The sequence below is a fragment of the Pinus tabuliformis genome, chromosome 4_2 (assembly GCF_031772625.1).
Source record: "Pinus tabuliformis cultivar Carrire ecotype Pingquan chromosome 4_2, CPIR1, whole genome shotgun sequence".
Lineage (NCBI taxonomy): Eukaryota > Viridiplantae > Streptophyta > Pinopsida > Pinales > Pinaceae > Pinus > Pinus tabuliformis.
This window is the reverse complement of record NC_142304.1, coordinates 443,627,306-443,648,057: the sequence shown is the minus strand read 5'-3', so window position 1 is coordinate 443,648,057 and position 20,752 is coordinate 443,627,306. Positions and strand designations below refer to the sequence as shown.

At 34.6% G+C, this 20,752-nt stretch overlaps 1 protein-coding gene across 1 annotated transcript; it reads right to left on the bottom strand.

Moving 5' to 3' along the window:
- Positions 1-13,172: 13,172 nt before the first annotated feature.
- On the bottom strand, positions 13,173-15,298 carry LOC149169866 (cytochrome P450 750A1-like). Its single transcript, XM_089428842.1, has 2 exons — positions 14,315-15,298; positions 13,173-14,229 (listed from the first exon to the last, which is right to left on the bottom strand). The coding sequence occupies exons 1-2, from the start codon at positions 15,260-15,262 to the stop codon at positions 13,606-13,608; spliced, it is 1,572 nt and encodes a 523-aa protein (XP_089284968.1). The 5' UTR covers positions 15,263-15,298; the 3' UTR covers positions 13,173-13,605.
- Positions 15,299-20,752: the final 5,454 nt, after the last annotated feature.

The window sequence follows — 20,752 nt, the reverse complement described above, 5'->3', positions numbered from 1 at the left end:
ATGGTGTAAATTGGCTACCACCTCTACTACATGTTCACCCATTTAAACTTTGACATCTGGCATCTTTGTCGCATCTATGAACACCTCCCACAAACTGAAATTAAATTGCGCGACACTGGTAACCTCAAAGAAGCACTGCATGAAACTGGTAAACTTAGAAAACACTACACGACACTGGTAAACTCAGAAAACATTGTGCGACACTGATAACCTTTGTGCGGCACTACGCAAACACTGGTAGCCTCTGCACAACATTTTGTAGCATCCGCGTAACGGGACAATTTTTGGAATATATCTCCCAAATAGTAATACTTGTGTAAAAACTAAAGGGGTTGATTGTAGACGATACTTTTTTCAAGATATAACTCTCTCAGTTTCTCCAAATTCTTCCCCATTTTCCTAGAAAATGATTTGCAAACAATGACTTAAAACATGAAATTTACAAATTGTGGAAAATGAGCTTTGAATATGCATTCAAAGCTCTCGATCTATGACACCTGTGCAAAATCTGGAAGAGGTTATTGTGCTTTTCCTTGTCCTTTAGAAAAAACCCTTTTAGTTTCCCAAAATTCTCTTTTATGTGGTTAGAAATCGTTCTACCAAATGGTGACTAAAATAGAGTCCTTCATTTGTTATATCCATCCCTATTTCAACTGTATTGCTCTTGTAGTAGGCCTGCTAGACTCCATCTCAAGCTTCTTGGGTTGTTCTTCAAATGCACCCTACTTACCTTTGCCTTGTTTTGTGATTTCATAGAACGCCTTTTGTAATGAATGCTAACATAGTTTGACTTGATGTTTAATCAGCACTCCATATAACAACACTTGAAAAGAAATCATTTGGAGTGTGGGGGCATAGAAAAATCTAGGGAAATGATGTGGTATTATGAATGATTGATTTATAATGGATATGGGCAGGGATTAATCATCATTCAAAATGATGTTTAGGGAAGGGAAATTTAGGTCTAGGAACTTATACTTAGGATAAAATGGGGGTATAGGCCTAAATAGGGATGATGTGAATGTTTAGGAATGTTGTGTTGTGTTATATTCTTTCCACGACTACCTCACATGTGGGGGGATTACAGGGGGGGCCAGAGACCCCCCATACATTGTGCCAGGTGCTATTGGGGGGTCACAGGGGGGTATGTATGGGTGCGATAGCCCCCCTATGCAAGGTCTAGGGCAGTGCCCCGGGAAAAAAAAAAATTCGACCCTATATTAGGTGGGCGGACCTACCTATGGTTTTGTGCATGGATTTCGCACATGGTTTTGGGCATGATGGTTTTCATTCCATGGTATTTTGTAGATTCGGTCAAGGGAACTACAATTATGTTCTAATCTAGGGTTAATGGATTGGGGTTTATAAATGCTTCGGCATGTATATATATATGTATTCTAACTTTGAAAGGAACATAATGAAAAATCAATCTAGTAGTCCCAATTTTGGGATCCAGGGGAAAATCTCTATCTATATCTATTTTATGTTTTATTCTCTCGCCATTATTTATTTTCTGTTTTTAGAATTCGTATGCAGGTAATTTATGTACAGCGTTAAAACCTACAAGGAATAGGGGAATTTAAGATAACAAGGGAATAAGGGGATGAGAATGAGGGAATAAGGGGATGAGAATAGAGGAAAAATATTGGGATATTAATGACTATATTGCTTTAACATCATTCCTTTGACTGTAGACACACGACCAAGTAGACATCTTAACTAACTCTTAGTATCTTGACTCAACAGTCGTCATAACATCTCTCAATACTTAGACACCCCTTCCCATGGTTGGACTTTAATGATGAAGGTGATGACTAGCCTCAGAATGACTTTGGAGACAATACAAGGTCAAACTTATAACAATGATAATTTTTATGAATTTGACCCCCTCCAAGACAACAAAATGATTGTTCGAAGACCTTCGACTAATCAATTAACCTACTCCAACACTACCGATTTTTCATCTAGTTCCATCATAATGGAGGTTGGTTTTAATGTTGTGATCCCAAATATCCCACAGGTTTCTACAGTCAATATGTTTATTTTAGCTCCTAAGTCCACTAAGGTATTTGGGAAGTTATGACCCTGAATTTGAACAGTAACAACTGGGTTTCCAAGGTCATCATATTTAATAGGTATTTTCTTCCCTAAAATAAGATCGAAAAGTGTCCCCAGAACATGGACTCTAGGAGAGTCTTTTGGTTTTTTCCCAATCTTTTTGACACATGTTTATTTGATAGTTTTAGCATATATCGAGACATCCTGAATAGCCTAGAGAAGAGGGATTTTAATACATAATTTTTTTAGTTCCCCTACGAGATCGAAATCAGAATAGACTGATGGTTTGATCACAGTAAGTCTCTCAGGGAATGGAGGAGCATCATTCATAGTCTTAGTAGACTCTTTTTGTTTGGTTGACTTGTCAGGTTCCTCTATTTCAGCAACAACTACGATGGGAGGAGGGTGTTCTGCTAAAGGCTACTATTTAATAATATTTTCATTGCCTACCTACTCTCAGTTTACTTTACTGTCTTCAGGAAATATATTCCGTCCAGATCTCGGCCACAACTCATTACATTCAAAGGAAGTAGAACCACAATATGAGTTTTCAAAAATCTCTAAATATTGGACAGGTCCGTTATTCAGATTAGGATTCGGTTGAGCAGGTAATTGAGGAAGCAATCAAGGTGGAACATTTGGGGGGAATTGAAGTGGGGCTTGCAATGGTGGTTGTGACTGAGGAAGCATTTTGACAAATGGATTAACCAGTACCATGGGACACTGCCAATTCTGAGACCACATTGGTCCCTATGTAGATGAGATTTCCCAATGTGAAGGGTGTGGGTTATTTGATGGGTTTTGCCATGAATATGTAGGATACTATTGATTTGGCCACAAGGGTCTAGCGAATGGTTGATTTATCCACGGTGGTGCAGAGTATGGCTGAGATTTCCAAGTGGTATTAAAAGGTTGTTGGCCCTACCACATTGATTCAGGAATCTATTGCTGAGCATATTGCTTGGAATAAAATAGAGTAGGAACAACATCATACCTGGAGGGAGAGTCTGTCACTACCATCGTTGTTCCATGAGATATGTTGGCTCTGGATCTTCCCAGACTTCCTTCAATACATCAATCAATCCAAGGAGTGAGGTACAACATTCCGTTGAGTGATATTTAGAGTAGATACTCATGTATGTTATCTCTTTCATCTATCCTTTCTTTCTCATGTAAAAGAAACATTGTTTATTTTCAGAGGAAAAAATTTCCTATTTTGTTTCAGTTTGTCCCTTCTATACTACAACCTGTCATTGTATCCCAAGTCATGTTGAAAAGCCCTTGTAATAGATGTCAGGTTACTTACATAAGAAAATGAATAAAAAGGAAAATTTATCATGTGTTATTACCTAGACGACCACTCATTTTTTAGCCAAATATCTTCAGAATTTCATTGTCAAAACTGGTCTCTATTAAATTTTTTCTTTAAATACTTTATATTTCTTGAGTGAGGGAGCCCCGTACGATTTGATAAGACCAATCTATCAACCAAAAAAGGTCTGTGGTTACCTCTGAGTTTTCTCCTTTCGTCCTATAGAAAACTACAGAGCGATAACAGGTAGTAAAACCAAAAGGTACTCTGGATGATATTAGCGTTTCTGTAGATTCTTGGGATTACCCAGTGGGCTTTCTGTTTATGAATTATAGAAATAGGTTGGATGGAAATCCTCAGATATTAGGGAGACCATGGCTGGAAACTGCAGATGCATATATAGGATGTCAAACAGGGAATATGACGATTGCAAAATGAACTGTTGTTAAAAATCTCATCTTATATCCACCCGCTAGACCCAACCTATCAGTGGGAAATTATCAATCATTCCCTCCTAAATATCATGAAAAAAATTTGCGTTCTCCTCTTACTTTGGATGAAGCTCTTATTTTTAAAAGGAAAACTAAAGATGATGTAATTAGTGGCTTTATTAACCAACCTTCTACTGTTGGGAATCCAACATGTCAAATGTTAAAAGCTATGTCTGATAATGAGGCCCAGGGAGATCCACTAGAGTTTTTGAATAATGATCATATACCAACAACTACAATTCATAATAGTGTTCCCATCAAAATTGAACTTGGTAAGACTTTGAACATTAATACGAATCTGGACGACCTGCAACATAACAAATTAATTTAAATCCTCCAAAAATATAACAGTATGTTGCTTGGGAATATTCCGATATGAGAGGCATCGATCCTTAATTGTGTACACATAAAATGTATATAGAAAACAATGTCCATGCCATTCGCCAACCTCAATAAAGACTAAATCCACACCTTAGGGATATAGTAAAATAAGAGGTGTAAAAGATTCTTGATGTTAATTTTATATATCCTATCTCTGAGAGCGAGTGGGTTTCACCACTAGTTTTTGTCCCTAAGAAAAATGGAAAATGGATAATTTATGTGGATTACAGAGAATTGAATAAAGCTACACAAAAATATCACTTTCCTCTTCCATTTGTAGATTAGGTCCTTGACACTCTTGCTGGAGATAATTTTTTCTCTTTCCTGGATGGTTTTGGTGGATATAATGAAATCCATATTACTCCGAAGATCAGGACAAAACCACGTTCACCTGACCATGGGGAACATTTTGATATAGAGTTTTACCATTTGGGCTCCGCAATGCACCAACCACTTTCCAGAGGGAAATCTTGAGTATTTTTTTCGATTTAATTAGTGACGGACTTGAGCTATACATGGATGATTTCACTCCCTATGGAAATGGATTTGACCAAGCCTTACAGGATCTAGAAAAAGTTCTTGAATGGTGCATTGCTACAAGATTATGCCCTACTAATGAAAAAGTGTAATAACCCTGGTCAAAAATCCATGTAAAAAGTTAATAAAAGAAAAATAATAACCACGGTTGATGGGGCATGTATTCGAAGCCTAATGTTGGGAAAACGAATAGTGATGAGGATCACTTGTGGTTAATTAATGGCTAAGGAAATTGGAAAAGGAAATGGCAAGGGCTTTGGAAAGGCAAAATGGCATTTTGGCACATTAAAATTATGAAAATAATGGAAATTAAGAGAAAAGGGAGGTGAAAGCTCATAGATTTCATGTGAGGAGGAAAATGAAGGGAAATAATGGAAAATGAAGAAAATAGAGGCCTCATTAATAAAAAGTATTATGAGGATCAGTTCATGGACTTTTGTCAGTTCAATTTTGGAGCTCTCTCCCTATTCTCTCTCTCTCATACTCTTGGACACTTAGAGTTTTCTTGGAGAACTCTTGGAGGAGTGTGGATACTTGGATTTTTGGACTAAGAAGGAAAAGGAAGAGCAGGAAAGCACAAGTGGACATCGGGATCAACAACTACAGTGGGTTTTTCTTGCAAGAACTGAGTTGCATGTATGTTTTCCTCACTAGTTTTGGCATACAAGGCATATGCATGTGGTTTATTGGTTATAATATGTCATTGGCATGAAGGATTTCCTAGATTGACAGTGGATTTTTGTAGCCTTGCCATTTCCTACATATCCATGGTGTTGTGGGTTCATTTATTTGTTTTTCTGGTTGGTTCTCATGTTTCATTTAGCTTGGGTTGAGTTACTAGTTCCTGGAAGCCCTGGTTGGACAAACACTCTGGAAGCCCTATAACAACTTGGGTTGAGTTACTAGTCCTCTAAAGTATTTGACACCAACATAAACCAACCTTATAATAAAACCCCAAAGAAAGTCAAAATTTCACTACTTAACCAATGAGTGAGAAACATAAACAAACATGAGATAAAAGGGAGTCATGGTCACGATAATACATCAAGGATCTGGGTCTTGAAACTCCATCGTAAAAAACTAGGATATGTGACATGACTCTGGTATCCCTACACAACCCTAGACCAGATAAGACTCAACACATATTTCCTTCCTCTTCCATTGAAGACACATGGATGATTGATACAAGGCAGGGGATAAATCAAGCAAGCATTCTAATAGGCCAACACAAAGAATGATTAAACGATAAATTCCAAAGATCATTAACCCCAAATCGTCCAAAGACACCACAAAGGGGGATTATAATAAATCTTCAATGAACATAATAGAATCACCATCAAGGCAATGGCTAAGAAAAACAAATTTAAAACTACATGAGACAATTAAGTGTTGTAATCATAAAAATATAACCAGTCTCAGGGGCCTGAGACTTCACCATTAAACAAAAACTGAGTGGCTAGATACCGGGTCCTCCACAAGCCTTAGAACAACTTACACAACAACACAAACTTCCTTCCTTGTGCATTATAGATGTTGAAAACCCTACAAAAAGAGAAATGAAATATAACAAAACTAGAACTAAGAAAATAAAGGATATTACGTACAAGCTAGTGCTTTTGCACCCTGTGAAGAGAAAAGGCCACCCCACTAAACTAGAAAATTGGTTGTTTTGCCTCTGTCTCAATGTACTCATATCCCAAACTAGCACAATTGCACCACCACCAAAACATAATTGCATCTCCTTTCACATTCACTGCCCATAGCAGGCTATGATAGGTAGGCAAGTGACAAGCCACAAGAAAGAATGTTTTGCATGGAATAAACCATGAGGGAGGTCTTGTTAACACCCTCTGCCACACAAGTTTCAGGGTTGAGAAACATGCAATACATCCACCATCTTTGTTCTTATATATTTCACTTAGCCATATGATGTCCCATTAATCATAGGGTCCTACGAATCATCAATTTTCATTAAAATTTGTGGGGATGTGCTGTCATGTCCATCAGTTCTTCAGCAAAGTGGGATAGTGGTAGTTTAGTTCCCTCCCTTCCGCCACCACCGCCTGAACCAGTGCAAATACATCGCCACCAAATCAAAATCACATATAAGTTCACCTTCACTTTCCATGTTGAGCTCTGTAGGCATTTAAGTGGCAAGCCACACGAAAGAATGTTGTGCATGGAATACACCATGAGGGAGGCCTTGTTAACACCCTCTGCCACATGAGTTTCAAGATCAAGAAATGTGCAATACATCCACCACCTCCGCTCTTCTGTATTCCACTCACCCATATGATGTCCTATTAATGATATGGTCCCCCAGACCATCAATATGCATTAAAATTCATGAGAATGTGTTGCCACATCCTCGGTTCTTCAATCAAGGGAGACAATGACAGTGTCTACCACCCCTATATGTCTTGAAAGTCACACCTTCTAGAACATTATTTTTATTTATTTTTATTTAATCAAATATATATAATTAATATTTAATCAAATATACATATAGTTAATATAAATTATTACTAAAATATTTTTTAAACACTTGTAAGATTAACCTATGATCTCAAAACTTGTGATATCTATTCTATTAAGAATGAAACCCTCAAATTTATTTATACAAAAGTTATAAAATGACTTAATATAGTTCAAAGTAGTGTCTTTACCTGTGTTAAAAAGTCAAATGTCTCCACCATTATATCTGTTCCTTAGTTATTTACACTAATTGATTTTTAGTTGAACAAATCTACAGTTTCTTAAAGGTCGATTTAATTATTAAAAACCGAGTTGTGATTTTGATGATTAATGTTGCTTCGATTCGAAATTTGAGAAACCAAAAATTGCTAATATGAAAACCCATTAGAATCTTTAGAAATCAAATTATGCCAACGTCAGAGACAAAACTTGCTTTAAGAAAATAAGATGCCTTACAGAACCTTTAATATAGTTCAAAGCAGTGTCTTTACCTGTGTTAAAAAGTCAAAAGTCTCCACCATTACATCTCTTCCTTACTTATTTACATTAATTGATTTTTAGTTGAACGAATCTACAGTTTCTTAAAGGTCGATTTAATTATTAAAAACCGAGTTGTGATTTTGATGATTAATCTTGTTTCGATTCGAAATTTGATATACCAAAAATTGCTAAAATGAAAACCCATTAGAATCTTCAGAAATCAGATTATGCCAACGTGAAAGACAAAACTTGCTTTAAAAAAATAAGATGTCTTACAGAACTCACTGTATATATCCCTTACATTGTTCACTGTATCTTCCCGTGGTAGAGTCAGATATAGAGAGAAACAAATAAATAGAGGATAATGACCTTATCTCGATCACTGCAAAAAAAAAAATCAAACTGCAAGCATTGTACGTCACTAAGGATAATGACCTTACCTCGATCACTTTGTGAAAAACCAAACCGCAAGAGTTGTAGGTTCATTATAAGAGAGTCCAAAATCCATTACAAAACGAGAGACACCCTGAGCACCGACTTCCTCTTACTTTTCATTACCGACTTTTGGTTCATTGTTAATGGGCTCATCGTGAACTTGGCCCACAGAGAAAATTTTAAGAACCCCCTAAATTTATAAATATAATAAATGGGCAAATTTCCATGGTATATAGGAAAAATAGAAGGCGATTTTATCAATAATATAATATGTATATATACTTTTTTGGCGAAATAATAAAACTTTGTATGGATCTAAGACGATAGAATTTCCCCTTTAAATAGTCTAGGCTCACATGAATACCATGGTATTACCATGGGTCAATACCATGGGTTATAATAAACCTCGAGCTTAAAAATTACTATTAGTAATTTATAAAAATTAATAAAATTAATAGTTGATTTTTATTTTATTTTTTATTTTAATCAAGCTAAAATGTTTAACCTACATTAAATTACAACATCCAACTTTACTCTTGACCAAGCCCCAAGTGGATCAAATATTTTTTCACTCTATGCTAGTTTGCATATCACGATATTTGATACCTCTTGGGGGTTAGTAGATCCAGAGTAAAGATGGATCTATCATGGTTTAATTCCCCCATTTAAATAGGTTATATTCCAGGTGAATACCATGGGTCAATTTGGTGAATACCATGGGTCAATACCATGTGCCATTTTTATTTTTATTAATTCTAATATGAGGGTTAATAATGGTTTTTTGCATGGTATTAATAACAATCTAGTCCATGGTATTTGTCCCATAGTATTTTGCCCATAGGTTTCACCTAAATATAACCCATTTTTTGAGTGTTTGTAAATATAAGGTGACTTATGGAGTAAATATAAAAAAATGTTTTATTTGTTTACCATACCTCTTTACCATACATCTGTTACAAATATGGTATTTGGCCCATAGGATTCACTCAAATAAAACATCTTTCTTGAGCCTTCATAAATAGAATGAGGGTTATGGACTAAATATAAAAAGAGGTTTTATTTATTTACCATACTTCTAGTTTATTTATATTTTTATTTATTTACCATACCTTTTGAGTAAGTATAAAAAGACGTTTTATTTATTTACCATACCTCCACTTTACTTATATTTTTATTTGTTTACACCAGGTGACTTATGGAGTAAATATAAAAAATGTTTTATTTATTTACCATACCTCTCATTTTTTATATTTTTATTAATTTACCATACCTCTTTTATAAATATGGTATTTGGCCCATACGATTCACTTAAATAAAACTTATTCTTGAAAATGGGCGAATGGATTCACTTAAATAAAACCTATTCTTGAAAATGGGCGAATGGAAGGTTGTAACTCCTAATTTCAAGGGCTAAATTTACCTTTTTTACCCTCTCCCTTAAAATAAGGTGGGCTATTTGAGGTGATTTGTAAAAATGTACTATGATACAAAATATTCGCCCACTAAAAATTTAAAACCCCTTAATTTCGCCAAAGGGCGAACATTCGCCCCTAAAATTATCCTTGTTGGCCCATCACGTGTTTTCAATATTCAACACATAAGATGCCACGCTCTCCTCCATCGGGAGGTCAGAGGAATACTTATTGCGTATTTTTATTTTTAAGTTGGGAGCTCAGAAGATATTTTTTTATTTTTAAGTTTTTATGATGGGTAACCATTGTACAATCGAAGTGCATTAAGAGTATTTCAAGGTGTTGAATCCATATATACAGTCAAAAAATCAGTTTAAATAATAGCGAATGACTAGTCCCACCAATTTATGGACTTCCACAAGAGCATGGGATAATGTAAATGCCCTTCATATTCTTAGGGTCCACTGGATCTTTTACAGATCTAACGGAGCTCCCGATGGTATTTAAAGGCCTAAAGGTTGAAGTCACCTTATGCTTCCTTAGGATACTCGCAATCTTGTCATTGGTCCCTTGGATAAAAGAAAGATGAACACTAGAAAATTGATCCTTGATATATTTCTTAGTACTAGGACCTTTTTCAGCTCTAAGGAAAGCCTTAGTACATTGGTGTCTACTATATCCATTATTAAATAAAACACTTAGGAGATGTGCTTTCTCTTCATTGAGATGGTTGTCATCAGAAACACGTAAAGCTCTAGTCGCTAAGGTGTTGAGAACACCAAGCTTTTGAGCTGGGAAATAATGAGAATTAGCATGAAGATATTGTTCCGTATGAGTTTTTTTACAAGATACCTGATGAGAAAAAGAGCCATCACCATTCCTTGAGAGGAAAATGTCAAGGAAGGGCAGACTACCATTACTTTCAAATTCCATGATGAACTTTATGAAACTAGATTGATTGTTAAGATGAAGGAAAAATAGTTCCAACTCTCCCTTACCATGGGACTAGAGGACACAAGTGTCATCCACAAACCTCTTCCACATCTTAGGCAGAAGACGAGAAGAAGCCACCAAGGCCTTTGATTCAAAATCATCCATGAATAGATTAGCTACCACAGAGGAGAGGGGGGAACCCATGGCGACACCGCAAGTTTGCTCATAGAATTCCCCATTAAATGAAAATAAAGTAGAAGTAAGACAAATACCAACTAAATTAGTTGTATCAAGATCCTTAATGCGCTTGGTGACTTCAGTGACCTCGTTGATAGGGATATTAGTGTAGAGGGAGACCACATCGAAGCTCAAAAGCTTGTCATCTAGATCAAGCTTGAAACTCTTCAACTCATTGACAAATGATGCAGAGTCCTTGACGAAGGATTCTGTATGGTCAACAAGGGGCTTAAGCTTCTGGGCTAAATATTTAGCAAGAAGATAAGTTGGCCCTCCTATTGTGTTAACAATGGGTCTCAAAGGAGCCATTTGCTTATGAATCTTTGGCAGGCCATAGATTCTGGGGTAAGAGGGAAACTTTCTATAAGCTTATGATTGAATGAGTTGACCAAGCTACTAGCCGTTATAGCAAAAGCCACACTTTTGGAGATCTTCTTCAGGGGATCCTTGTTGGGTTTCCTGTAGCTCCCGCTATTATGGAGGTAGTCCAACATCTTCCGACGGTAATCATCTTTAACAAGAATAACCACAGCACCACCTTTGTCAGTTTTGAGAACAACAATATTCTTATTATTGTTTAACGATTTGAGAGCGTTAAACTCAGGTTTGTTGATGTTGTTCTTGGGGGGCTTTGTCTTTCTAAGGACAACCGCACAATGTTGACGAATGATATCTTTAGTGATGTCTGGTAAGTGTCTAATAACATATTCAATGTCAAAGATGATATCGTCGACCACGATATTTCTAGGAACAAGAGAAAAATTTAAACCTTTCTCCAAAAGACTAAAAACGGGAGGATCAAAAGAAAAGCTAGAAAGATTGACAACACTATTACTAAAAGAGGAAATAAAATTGGGACAAACATTATTATCCAAACCTAGAGCCTTATTACCAATCCTAATATTATTATAATTATCAAAATTGAAAAAAAGTCACTAACCTCATTATTATTATTATGCGAAATAATATTATTGTTATTATTATTACCCAAACATAAATTATTATTTATATTCTTAATATTAATATTTCTATTCAAATTGAAAATAAAGTTATTTATTATTATTATTAAACCAAATGATATTATTATACAAATTATTATTATTCAATTAAATATTATAAAATATATTATTAATAGAACCACTTCCACTATTTTGAAAACTAACACAAACTAAAGAACCACTTCACATAATTATTTTATTTTTTTCTAAGAGATTGGTCCCTCTATGAGAAATATTTTTCCCTTAGATATAATTTTTTAATTATTTATCTCTAACTAACTATTTTTATAAATTATTTTTACTAATTGAACATAATTGTTTATTTATTAAAAAAATTTAATTATTTATCATTATTATTTGAGGGACTGTCCCCCTCTAGGGTAATTTTTCCCCTTAGATATGATTTTTATTTATTTGTCTTTAACTAACTATTAACATAAATTATTTTTTAACATAACGATTATATATTTTTAATTATTTTTAATATTTTTATCACAATATTAATTTATTTAAAGGACTCTCCCCTTGGTAGCATTTTTTAAGGTACCTAGTCAAAAGTAGCTGTTAGTCTTTTTAATCGCTGGGGGCTTTGTCTATTTAAATTGCTAGGCTGGATCTGTTTCTTCAACTTGTCCTGACGATGAACCACACTGGTTGGTTCAAAACACATCGACATTGGTTCGAAACGCATCGACAAATGATGTCTCATGTGATCTTCCCCGAATTTTTTTTTGTAAACTTGATATAGATCACAGAAGCCTAAACTCTATCGAACTAAAGAAGAATCAATAGACAACGAACCTAAAGGAATCCGGTGAATTTGTAAGGAATCCGCTGAATTTACAAAGTTATTAGATTCGAAACACAAAACATGAGAATGTTCCAGCTTCACCCTAGATGGTGAAAAGGTGAGAAGCATTGTCAACCCACGGTAAAAACGTTAAGAACATTGTCAACCCAAGATCAGAGACGAGAGAAGTAATAGTATTTTATAAGTGAGCACAACTTTTTCACTTAATTCAATTGGGAAATAATGTTTTTTTTAATTAATTTATTTATTTAGAAAAAAAATAAGTTTTTTTTTTATAATTTTAGGAATTATATATTTAGCTTATAAAATTTTGAATTTATATAGATATTACATTCTAAACCATAAAAAATTACAATATCCATAACATTTATATTAATTAGACAAGTGTCATAATTACTTAGATTAATAATAGATTGATTTCACAAAATCATTACAAAAATTATATTAGTTAAACAACGCCCATAATTATTTAGATTAATGATGATAGATTGATTCCACAAAATCATTACGATAGAGAACTCAAAGCTGTTACAATGAAAATAGGCTGATACTGAATAATATTTGGACAATAGAGAACTCAAAGCTGTTACAATGAAAATAGGCTGATACTGATTAATATTTGGACAGAAAAATACAAAGTTACTGTTCTGTCTACATGATGATAGATTGATTCCACAAAATCATTACAATAGAGAACTCAAAGCTGTTACAATGAAAATAGGCTGATACCGATTAATATTTGGACAATAGAGAACTCAAAGCTGTTACAATGAAAATAGGCTGATACTGATTATAGGCTGATACTGATACTGATTAAGTTACTGTTCTGTCTACATGATATCTAACAGAATCCCAAAAGACGGAGTTGATTATAAGACTTGCTTTCTTATCACTGGTATCTTTTTACACTAGAAGCTTATGAGTAACACCTTTAGAAATTTGACACACGGTACAAATTAGAACATGTAAAGAAAGCATTGGTTGCGAAAATAAGAAAGCGGCAGGGTGCAGCCTTGTCACTCCTCGGCTTCATAGAACAACTGTTCTAGAGTGGAAAGCTTACCCTCAATGTTGGATAAGCAATCAGCGGAACTTGCCTTGGAATCGAGGACCCACGCACTTCCGTCATATCGAGCTGGGACGGATCACCTTCAACTCTCCAGTTAAAAATGTGCAGCAGCTGAGCCAATACAATTTCAATGGTTGGAATAGCCATGAGTGCCCCTGGGCATCCTCTCCTTCCTGCACTAAACGGAATCATACTGAAGTCTGATTGATCTGCTGAATTGACATGTTCATCCTTCATGAATCTCTCCGGCTTGTATTCGCAAGCATCTGCCCCCCACACATTGGGATCCCTTCCTATAGCCCACACATTCACAATCAACATTGTTTTCTTAGGGATATGGTATCTTCCGACTGTCACAGCCTCTACAGATTCATGAGGAACCGCTATCACCGCAGATGGGTATAATCTGAGCGTCTCTTTCACCACGCAATGGAGGTATTTCATGCTTGCTACATCAGATTCATTAACTTTTCGATCTTTGCCAACCACACACTCGATTTCTTCTTGCAAACTCTTCATCACATGGGGATGTCTGAGCAGCTCACTCATTGCCCATTCTAACGTAGTCGATGTCGTCTCCAAACCAGCTGCCGCCATGTCCTGCACAAATACGAATTTAATCAATGCAAAATATTGAAAGATTCAAGGATCATAAATGAGGATAGAATGGCCGAGACATATATACAAGCACGACAGCCTTCACAATTTCCCGCGTCATTTTGGAGTCGGCCTCAGCTTTCTCGAGCAACACATCGACGAAATCTTTTACATAGGGCGCTTCCTCTTTCTGCTGATTCGAGGTCGACGACGCCATGTGATGAGCAACGTGGTCGTCTAATATTTGCTCTGCAAATGCATTGAATGCGTTATGCATCTTCTTCATGCGCCCTTTGATACCTTGCAGATCAAGCCAATCCAGACGAGGAATAAAGTCTCCGATGTTAAAAGCTCCTACTGTAGATATCAGCTCTACTATTAAATCCTTAAAACTTTCGAAATCGCCACCCAAATCATCGTCACTAAATTTCCTCCCGGCCAGCACCCGCCAAATTATGTCGGAGTTGAGAGTAGCGATGGCCTTGCTCACATCCACGCCTTTTATTCCGCTCTCACTCTCCTTCCAGATTGAACGGATCACCGCAGACACCTCTTCCTCTCGCACGGGCCTGAAGGACTCGATTCTTTTGGCATTCAGGAGTTCTGATACGCATATTTTTCTCATTTCCCTCCAGTGATCTCCATACTGAGCGAAGATCACATCCTGATAGTTGAAAAATATATATTTCCCGGAGGATGTTAGAGGCCGGCTGGAAAACACCAGGTCATGGGTTAAAAGAAAGAGTTTGGCCATCTCAGAAGAAGAAACGACGATAGTAGGGACAGAACCTAAACGCAGAGAGAAAATGGGGCCATATTTGTCAGCAAGGGCTTTAAGAGTACGGTGAGCGGGCTGTACCAATTGGTGGAGATTTCCGATTATTGGCCATGGAAAGGGTCCTGGAGGCAGTCTCGCCCTAATTCTTCTCTCCTGCAATAGCCATATGAAGACCAAACAGAAAAATAAACCAACAATTGCTGCTGTGACAGCGGGCAGACGGAGAGACAGAATAGCAGTAAACGTATGAAATTCCATATCGAACACACTAAGAGAAACATTGGTTGGAAGGAAGAACCGTATGGTATTTAAAGCCACCCGAGATTTATGAAAGCTCACTTTAAGTGTGAAAAGGTTTGAAGCCTCCTTTTGGGAGAATACCTTCCAAGCCATTTGACATGAAATTCACATTGTTCAATAGGGAGCTTAGGGTGAACATCATTTCATCTTAGAAATATATGTGAAATGTGAAATTCAACATTAGGTTTTAGAGATTGGTAACACTAGCACTATGTGCACTTGGTACCTCCAAACTATTGATATATACTGGCAAATCAAAATAATAATGGGAAAGGTGTTAGTGGAGGGGTGTGAAGCACAACGAAAGATTTTCCCACACTTATATGAATTACAACTCTAGCTTATGAAAATGAACATTCAATTCTCACTAACAATGAATAAAATGATTTATTTGGAGTTCTCCAATTTGGGGGAAGACACATTCTACCCTAATCCTATCTAGGTGGACTCCCCCATTTGAAGGTTCATGATTTTATTTTCCATTTTTTGCTTTTAGATCAATAGTTAACATGGTACACATGATAGTAGTAGACTCATTAACCTTAGGATGTCATTATTCTCTATCCTAATTTTTAATTTGTTTAACTATGTTATAAAATTTGGACTTATTATCTAGTCCAAAGCCACATTCCAATTTGTATAACTATGTTATCAGATTTGGACTTATTAGCTAGTCCAAGCCACATTCCTATTCTACTCCTTTAGTTTCCAATAACACATTCGTAGCCATTTGTATAACTATGTTATCAAATTTTAACTTATTATCTAGTCCAAGCCACATTCCTATTCTACTCCTTTAGTTTCCAATGACACACTGGTAACCATTTGTATAACCATGTTATCAAATTTGGACTTATTATCTAGTCCAAGCCACATTCCTATGCTACTCCTTTGGTTTCCAATGACACACTCGTAGCCATAAGTAAGACTCATCCCATGCCTTTTAAATTTAGCCCATCTTACAAAAAATTTAACTTAGCTTACAAAAAGAAAATAACAATAATAAAATAATCTCAAATTAAATATCCTTTGTTGGGCCTAGGAAGCTAGTTTTTGTTGAAATATATATATTCTTTTTAAAGAATTTTTAGAAAAACCACTCAAACTAAGTATTTTGGTGTCTACAAATTTTTATGTAATTTTGTTACATCTTAAGGATGCAAATTTTGCTCATATAATATCTCCAATTTCCATAAAAATAAATAGATGTTCAAAAAATATATATTATATAAAAAAAATGGTAGAATATTTCTAGTTATATATAATTATTTAACCAATTGGGTTAAATCATTGAGAGATAAAGGAGGATCATGTCAATAGAGCACAAAATTCACAGGGTGATATATTATCAAAGAAAGGACTCCTTTCACAAATGGGTTACTGGAATATGGATACTGTTTAGCTTGGGCTTTATAGTATATTATGTATATCTTCTCATAGGTGGTAGAAGAGGCCACTTATCGGGGTTTTTGGACTTTTTCTAGATTAGCTATTTGCTATTTGTTTTAAGTTTTATCTCCCCTTCTGGTTGTTTGCTTTTCGGCAGCACATATACTTCTTTTTCTTCACTAGTTATGGAGGAATTTTAGCTACATGTCATATTGGAATTAGTTTTCTCTCCTCTACAGTATTGCACAGGTTTAGTTATATCTCATATCAGGCTATATCAAGATGTATTTTGGATTTTTATGATTATAAGTAAATACAATCAAGCTTTTTTAGTTCTTAAAAAAAAAGGAAAATATCATTATACAAATTAAATGTGATATTAAAAATAATATTACTTCGCTAATTACTCTTAGTTCTAGTAACTAGGATTGTGGGTTGCCATCCCATCTACCTAAGTTGAAATGCTTTATCCTAGACTCAAATAAGCTTCATATTTTCAACCTATATTGATTAGACTCAAATGAGCTTCATATTGTTTGTCTTATATATCATATAACATGGCCATAAAAATCAATCAAATATTAAAAAATTAGAAGTAACTTCTTTAAAAACATGGCCATAAAAATCAATCAAATATTAAAAAATTAGAAGTAACTTCTTTAAAAACGTTTGTTTTATATATCATATAACACCGCCATATATACGATTATTATTACAAAATCTCCAGAAAATCTAATATGAGCTACCCGAAAAGTCGCAAGCTGCGGATATATATCAATTTGTCTGTTATTAATGATTTAAAATTAAATTTTAAAAAAATAATAATAATATATTAAATGTTATTATAAATAAATTATACAAAATAATATACTTTTTAATATATATAATATAACTAAATATCTTAAAACCAGTCATAAAAAAGGATCACGTTAAATTGTTCTCATTTTATATAATTTAGATATAACCATCAATATTTCCACCCTGAACTTCTTGTTACATTCCCGCGCGCGTACGATTATTATTACAAAATCTCCACAAAATCTAATATGAGCTACCCGTTCCACTAAAAGTCTCAAGTTGCGAATATATATTGCTCCGGCCCTCACAATATAATCGGTTAAGTTGCGTGTTCAACTAACATGTTAAAATGGGATAAATTATTCAAGAAGCTGATTAAATTTTAAAATGAATTATTGAGTAAAATGTATGCTATAACGTCAATTTTGTTTTTCAAAAAAAATATCTTTAAGTTAATATTTATTATTTATTAGCATTTGCACCAGATGTTGCAAAAGAAACGCCGTAATGTATAAAGTGCAAAAATCCATTATCTATGTAGCGTGTGCATTACATCAATGACCTAAATATCAACATATCTATTCACTTTTTCTAAATGTTGTAAACGACCAGAATTATAGAAATATTCTTAAATTTGCACCAATATTTATAGGCAAAAATATTTTTGTCTTTCGGATTTTCTAACACTTGTCAAACATTTTCATGTTATAAAACAAAGTCTAGAAGTCATAAAACTTACAAGGTCGTGGAAAGTTTAAAATGGTGCAAAGAAAGACCAAGTTCAAGGGATACTCATGGAAACATTTAATGTTAGTAAACTAATGCTAGCATTAGTTTATTTGTGAAAAAATGTTAATCAAAATGTAACTTATAACATAAGATATATGGGTTGAAGAATTGGATATCTATCTTGGGAAGAGGTTAAATAAAGTCAACATAAGGTATAATGTGAAATACAATATGTGATTTCCAGAAAACTTTAATTTAAACAATGGTATATCATCATTTTTTGTAACTAATTAATCAAAAAACAAAAATACAATACTATAGTCTTTACAACAGAAAGGGGAAAGACTTGTAACATTGTAAAGGGACTAACAACATTGTAAAAATAGTTGATTCTTGAAGAGAAAAAAAGATACTCCAAAAGAGCAATCACACCAAAAATCAAAATCAAAATTCTCTCCTTAAACTATTGGTCAAAATATAAGACATCATAGAATTGCATATTTGGGATCACAATCGACGAAATTGGATTGTTACTGGGTGACAATGACTCAGATATTGTATCAAGTGATGGAATAGGTGATGTTCCCAGATTTTCCAAGATATCCAAAGGAATACCATATGAAAGCGGCCATTCAAGTACGAAAGTGAGCAACCGATACCCATAAACAGTTCTTAATTGATGAGGCATCATAAGGGGTCATATCACAGGCACATCTGTTAAGGAGATAGAAGAGATGGAGCCAACACATGAATCTACAGGTCTAGGCATTTGCAGAATTTGTTGCATCGTAGACTGTAAAGTAGACTGAACACCAATACCTGGAGAAGCGATATTTCTATCAAGGTTGGGTAGAGGAATTTGCATAGAAGACAATTTACCACCAGAAATGGAAACATCCTACACTGTTGGTTGATCCTGAGGGCTCTTCCGCTTTCGGTCATTTGTTCCTGTATTACTTCTAATTGCAATAAAAATGATCTTAGTCCACGTTAATAAACTGAACAACTTTTTTGCAGCCAACACATGAATCTACAGGCCTAGTTACTTGTAGAATTTGTTGCATGGGACACTGCAAAGTAGACTGAATACCAATACCTGGAGAAGAGATATTCCCATCAAGGTTAGGTAGAGGAATTTGCATAGAAGACAATTTACCACCAGAAATGGAAACATCTTGCTCTGTTGGTTGATCCTCGGGGCTCTTCCGCTTTCGATCATTTGTTCTTGTATTACATCATAATTGCAATAAAAAGGATCTTAGTCCACATTAATAAACTGAACAACTTTTCTGTAGCCAACACATGAATCTATAGGTCTAGGCATTTGCAGAATTTGTTGCATGGGACGCTGTAAAGTATACTGAATATCAGTACATGGAGAAGAGATATTCCCATCAAGGTTAGGCAAAGGAATTTGCATAGAAGACCATTTACCACCGGAAGTGGAAACATCCTGCTATGTTAGTTGATCCTCGTGGCTCTTCCTCTTTGCGTCACTTGTTCCTGAATTACATCAAAATTGCAACAAAATAGAACTTAATCCACATTAATAAACTGAACTTTTATGGATTCAACACATGAATCTACACGTCTATGCACTTGCAGAATTTGTTGCGCGGAAGAATATAAAGTATATTGAGAAAAAGAATGGATACACTACTGAATCAGAAAACAAAGTTCAAAGTTGAGAGGCTAATAAGTGAATGAAAAAGGATGGATATATTGCACAATCTCGAATGGAAATTTGAAAAAAAAAAACAGATACCTCTTGTTGGAGTGACTGATGTTCATAGATCTGATGTTGAATATTTTATCATATGTTTGTAGGGATTCTAGCAAGTTCTATGGGTTAGTTTTGCCAAGTACTAAAAAGTAATATGTTATTTTTTCAATGTCAATTTGAAATGGACCAGTAATATCGGTGCCATGCTTTAGTGTTTTAGAGATCATTTTCTATTTATGTCCCAATGTTTAAACAACTACGAGATAGAAATTCGTCTTTCTCTGAAGAATTTTCAACTTCAAAATAAGTCTAAATGGCACAAGTATTTTTTGTTTTAGGAATTATCCAACATTTGTACCTCACTCTGTTGCAGTGGGATCATCTTAGAATACCTGAAAACAAATATCTAAACATTTTAATACTCACAAGTCTAAATGGCACAAATATTTTTTATTTTAGAACATTTGCACCTCTCTCTACTGCAGTGGGATCATCATATTAGAATATCTGAAAACAAATATCTAAACATTTTAATACTCACAATAAATTCCAAAGAGTTAATAATATTAGTACCATGGATGTGGGATCATATTAGAATATCTGAAAACAAATATCTAAACATTTTAATACTCACAATAAATTCCAAAGAGTTAATAATATTAGTACCCTGGATTTATAATAATGATAGGGTTTAATAGTATAATATAATATAACTCTTATTTTTATAATATTACTTTTATTTATATCTATCTATCATTATCAATATTAATACGGATGTTAAATCTATACAGTTAATGCCTATTGGGTAA

Bases quoted from the DNA above. Each gene is read 5' to 3' on its own strand.
- LOC149169866 (XM_089428842.1), bottom strand. From the start codon at position 15,262: ATGGAATTTCATACGTTTACTGCTATTCTGTCTCTCCGTCTGCCCGCT. The intron at 14,230-14,314 runs GTATATATGTCT...GTATTTGTGCAG, and splicing joins TTGTGAAGGCTGTCGTGCTT to GACATGGCGGCAGCTGGTTT.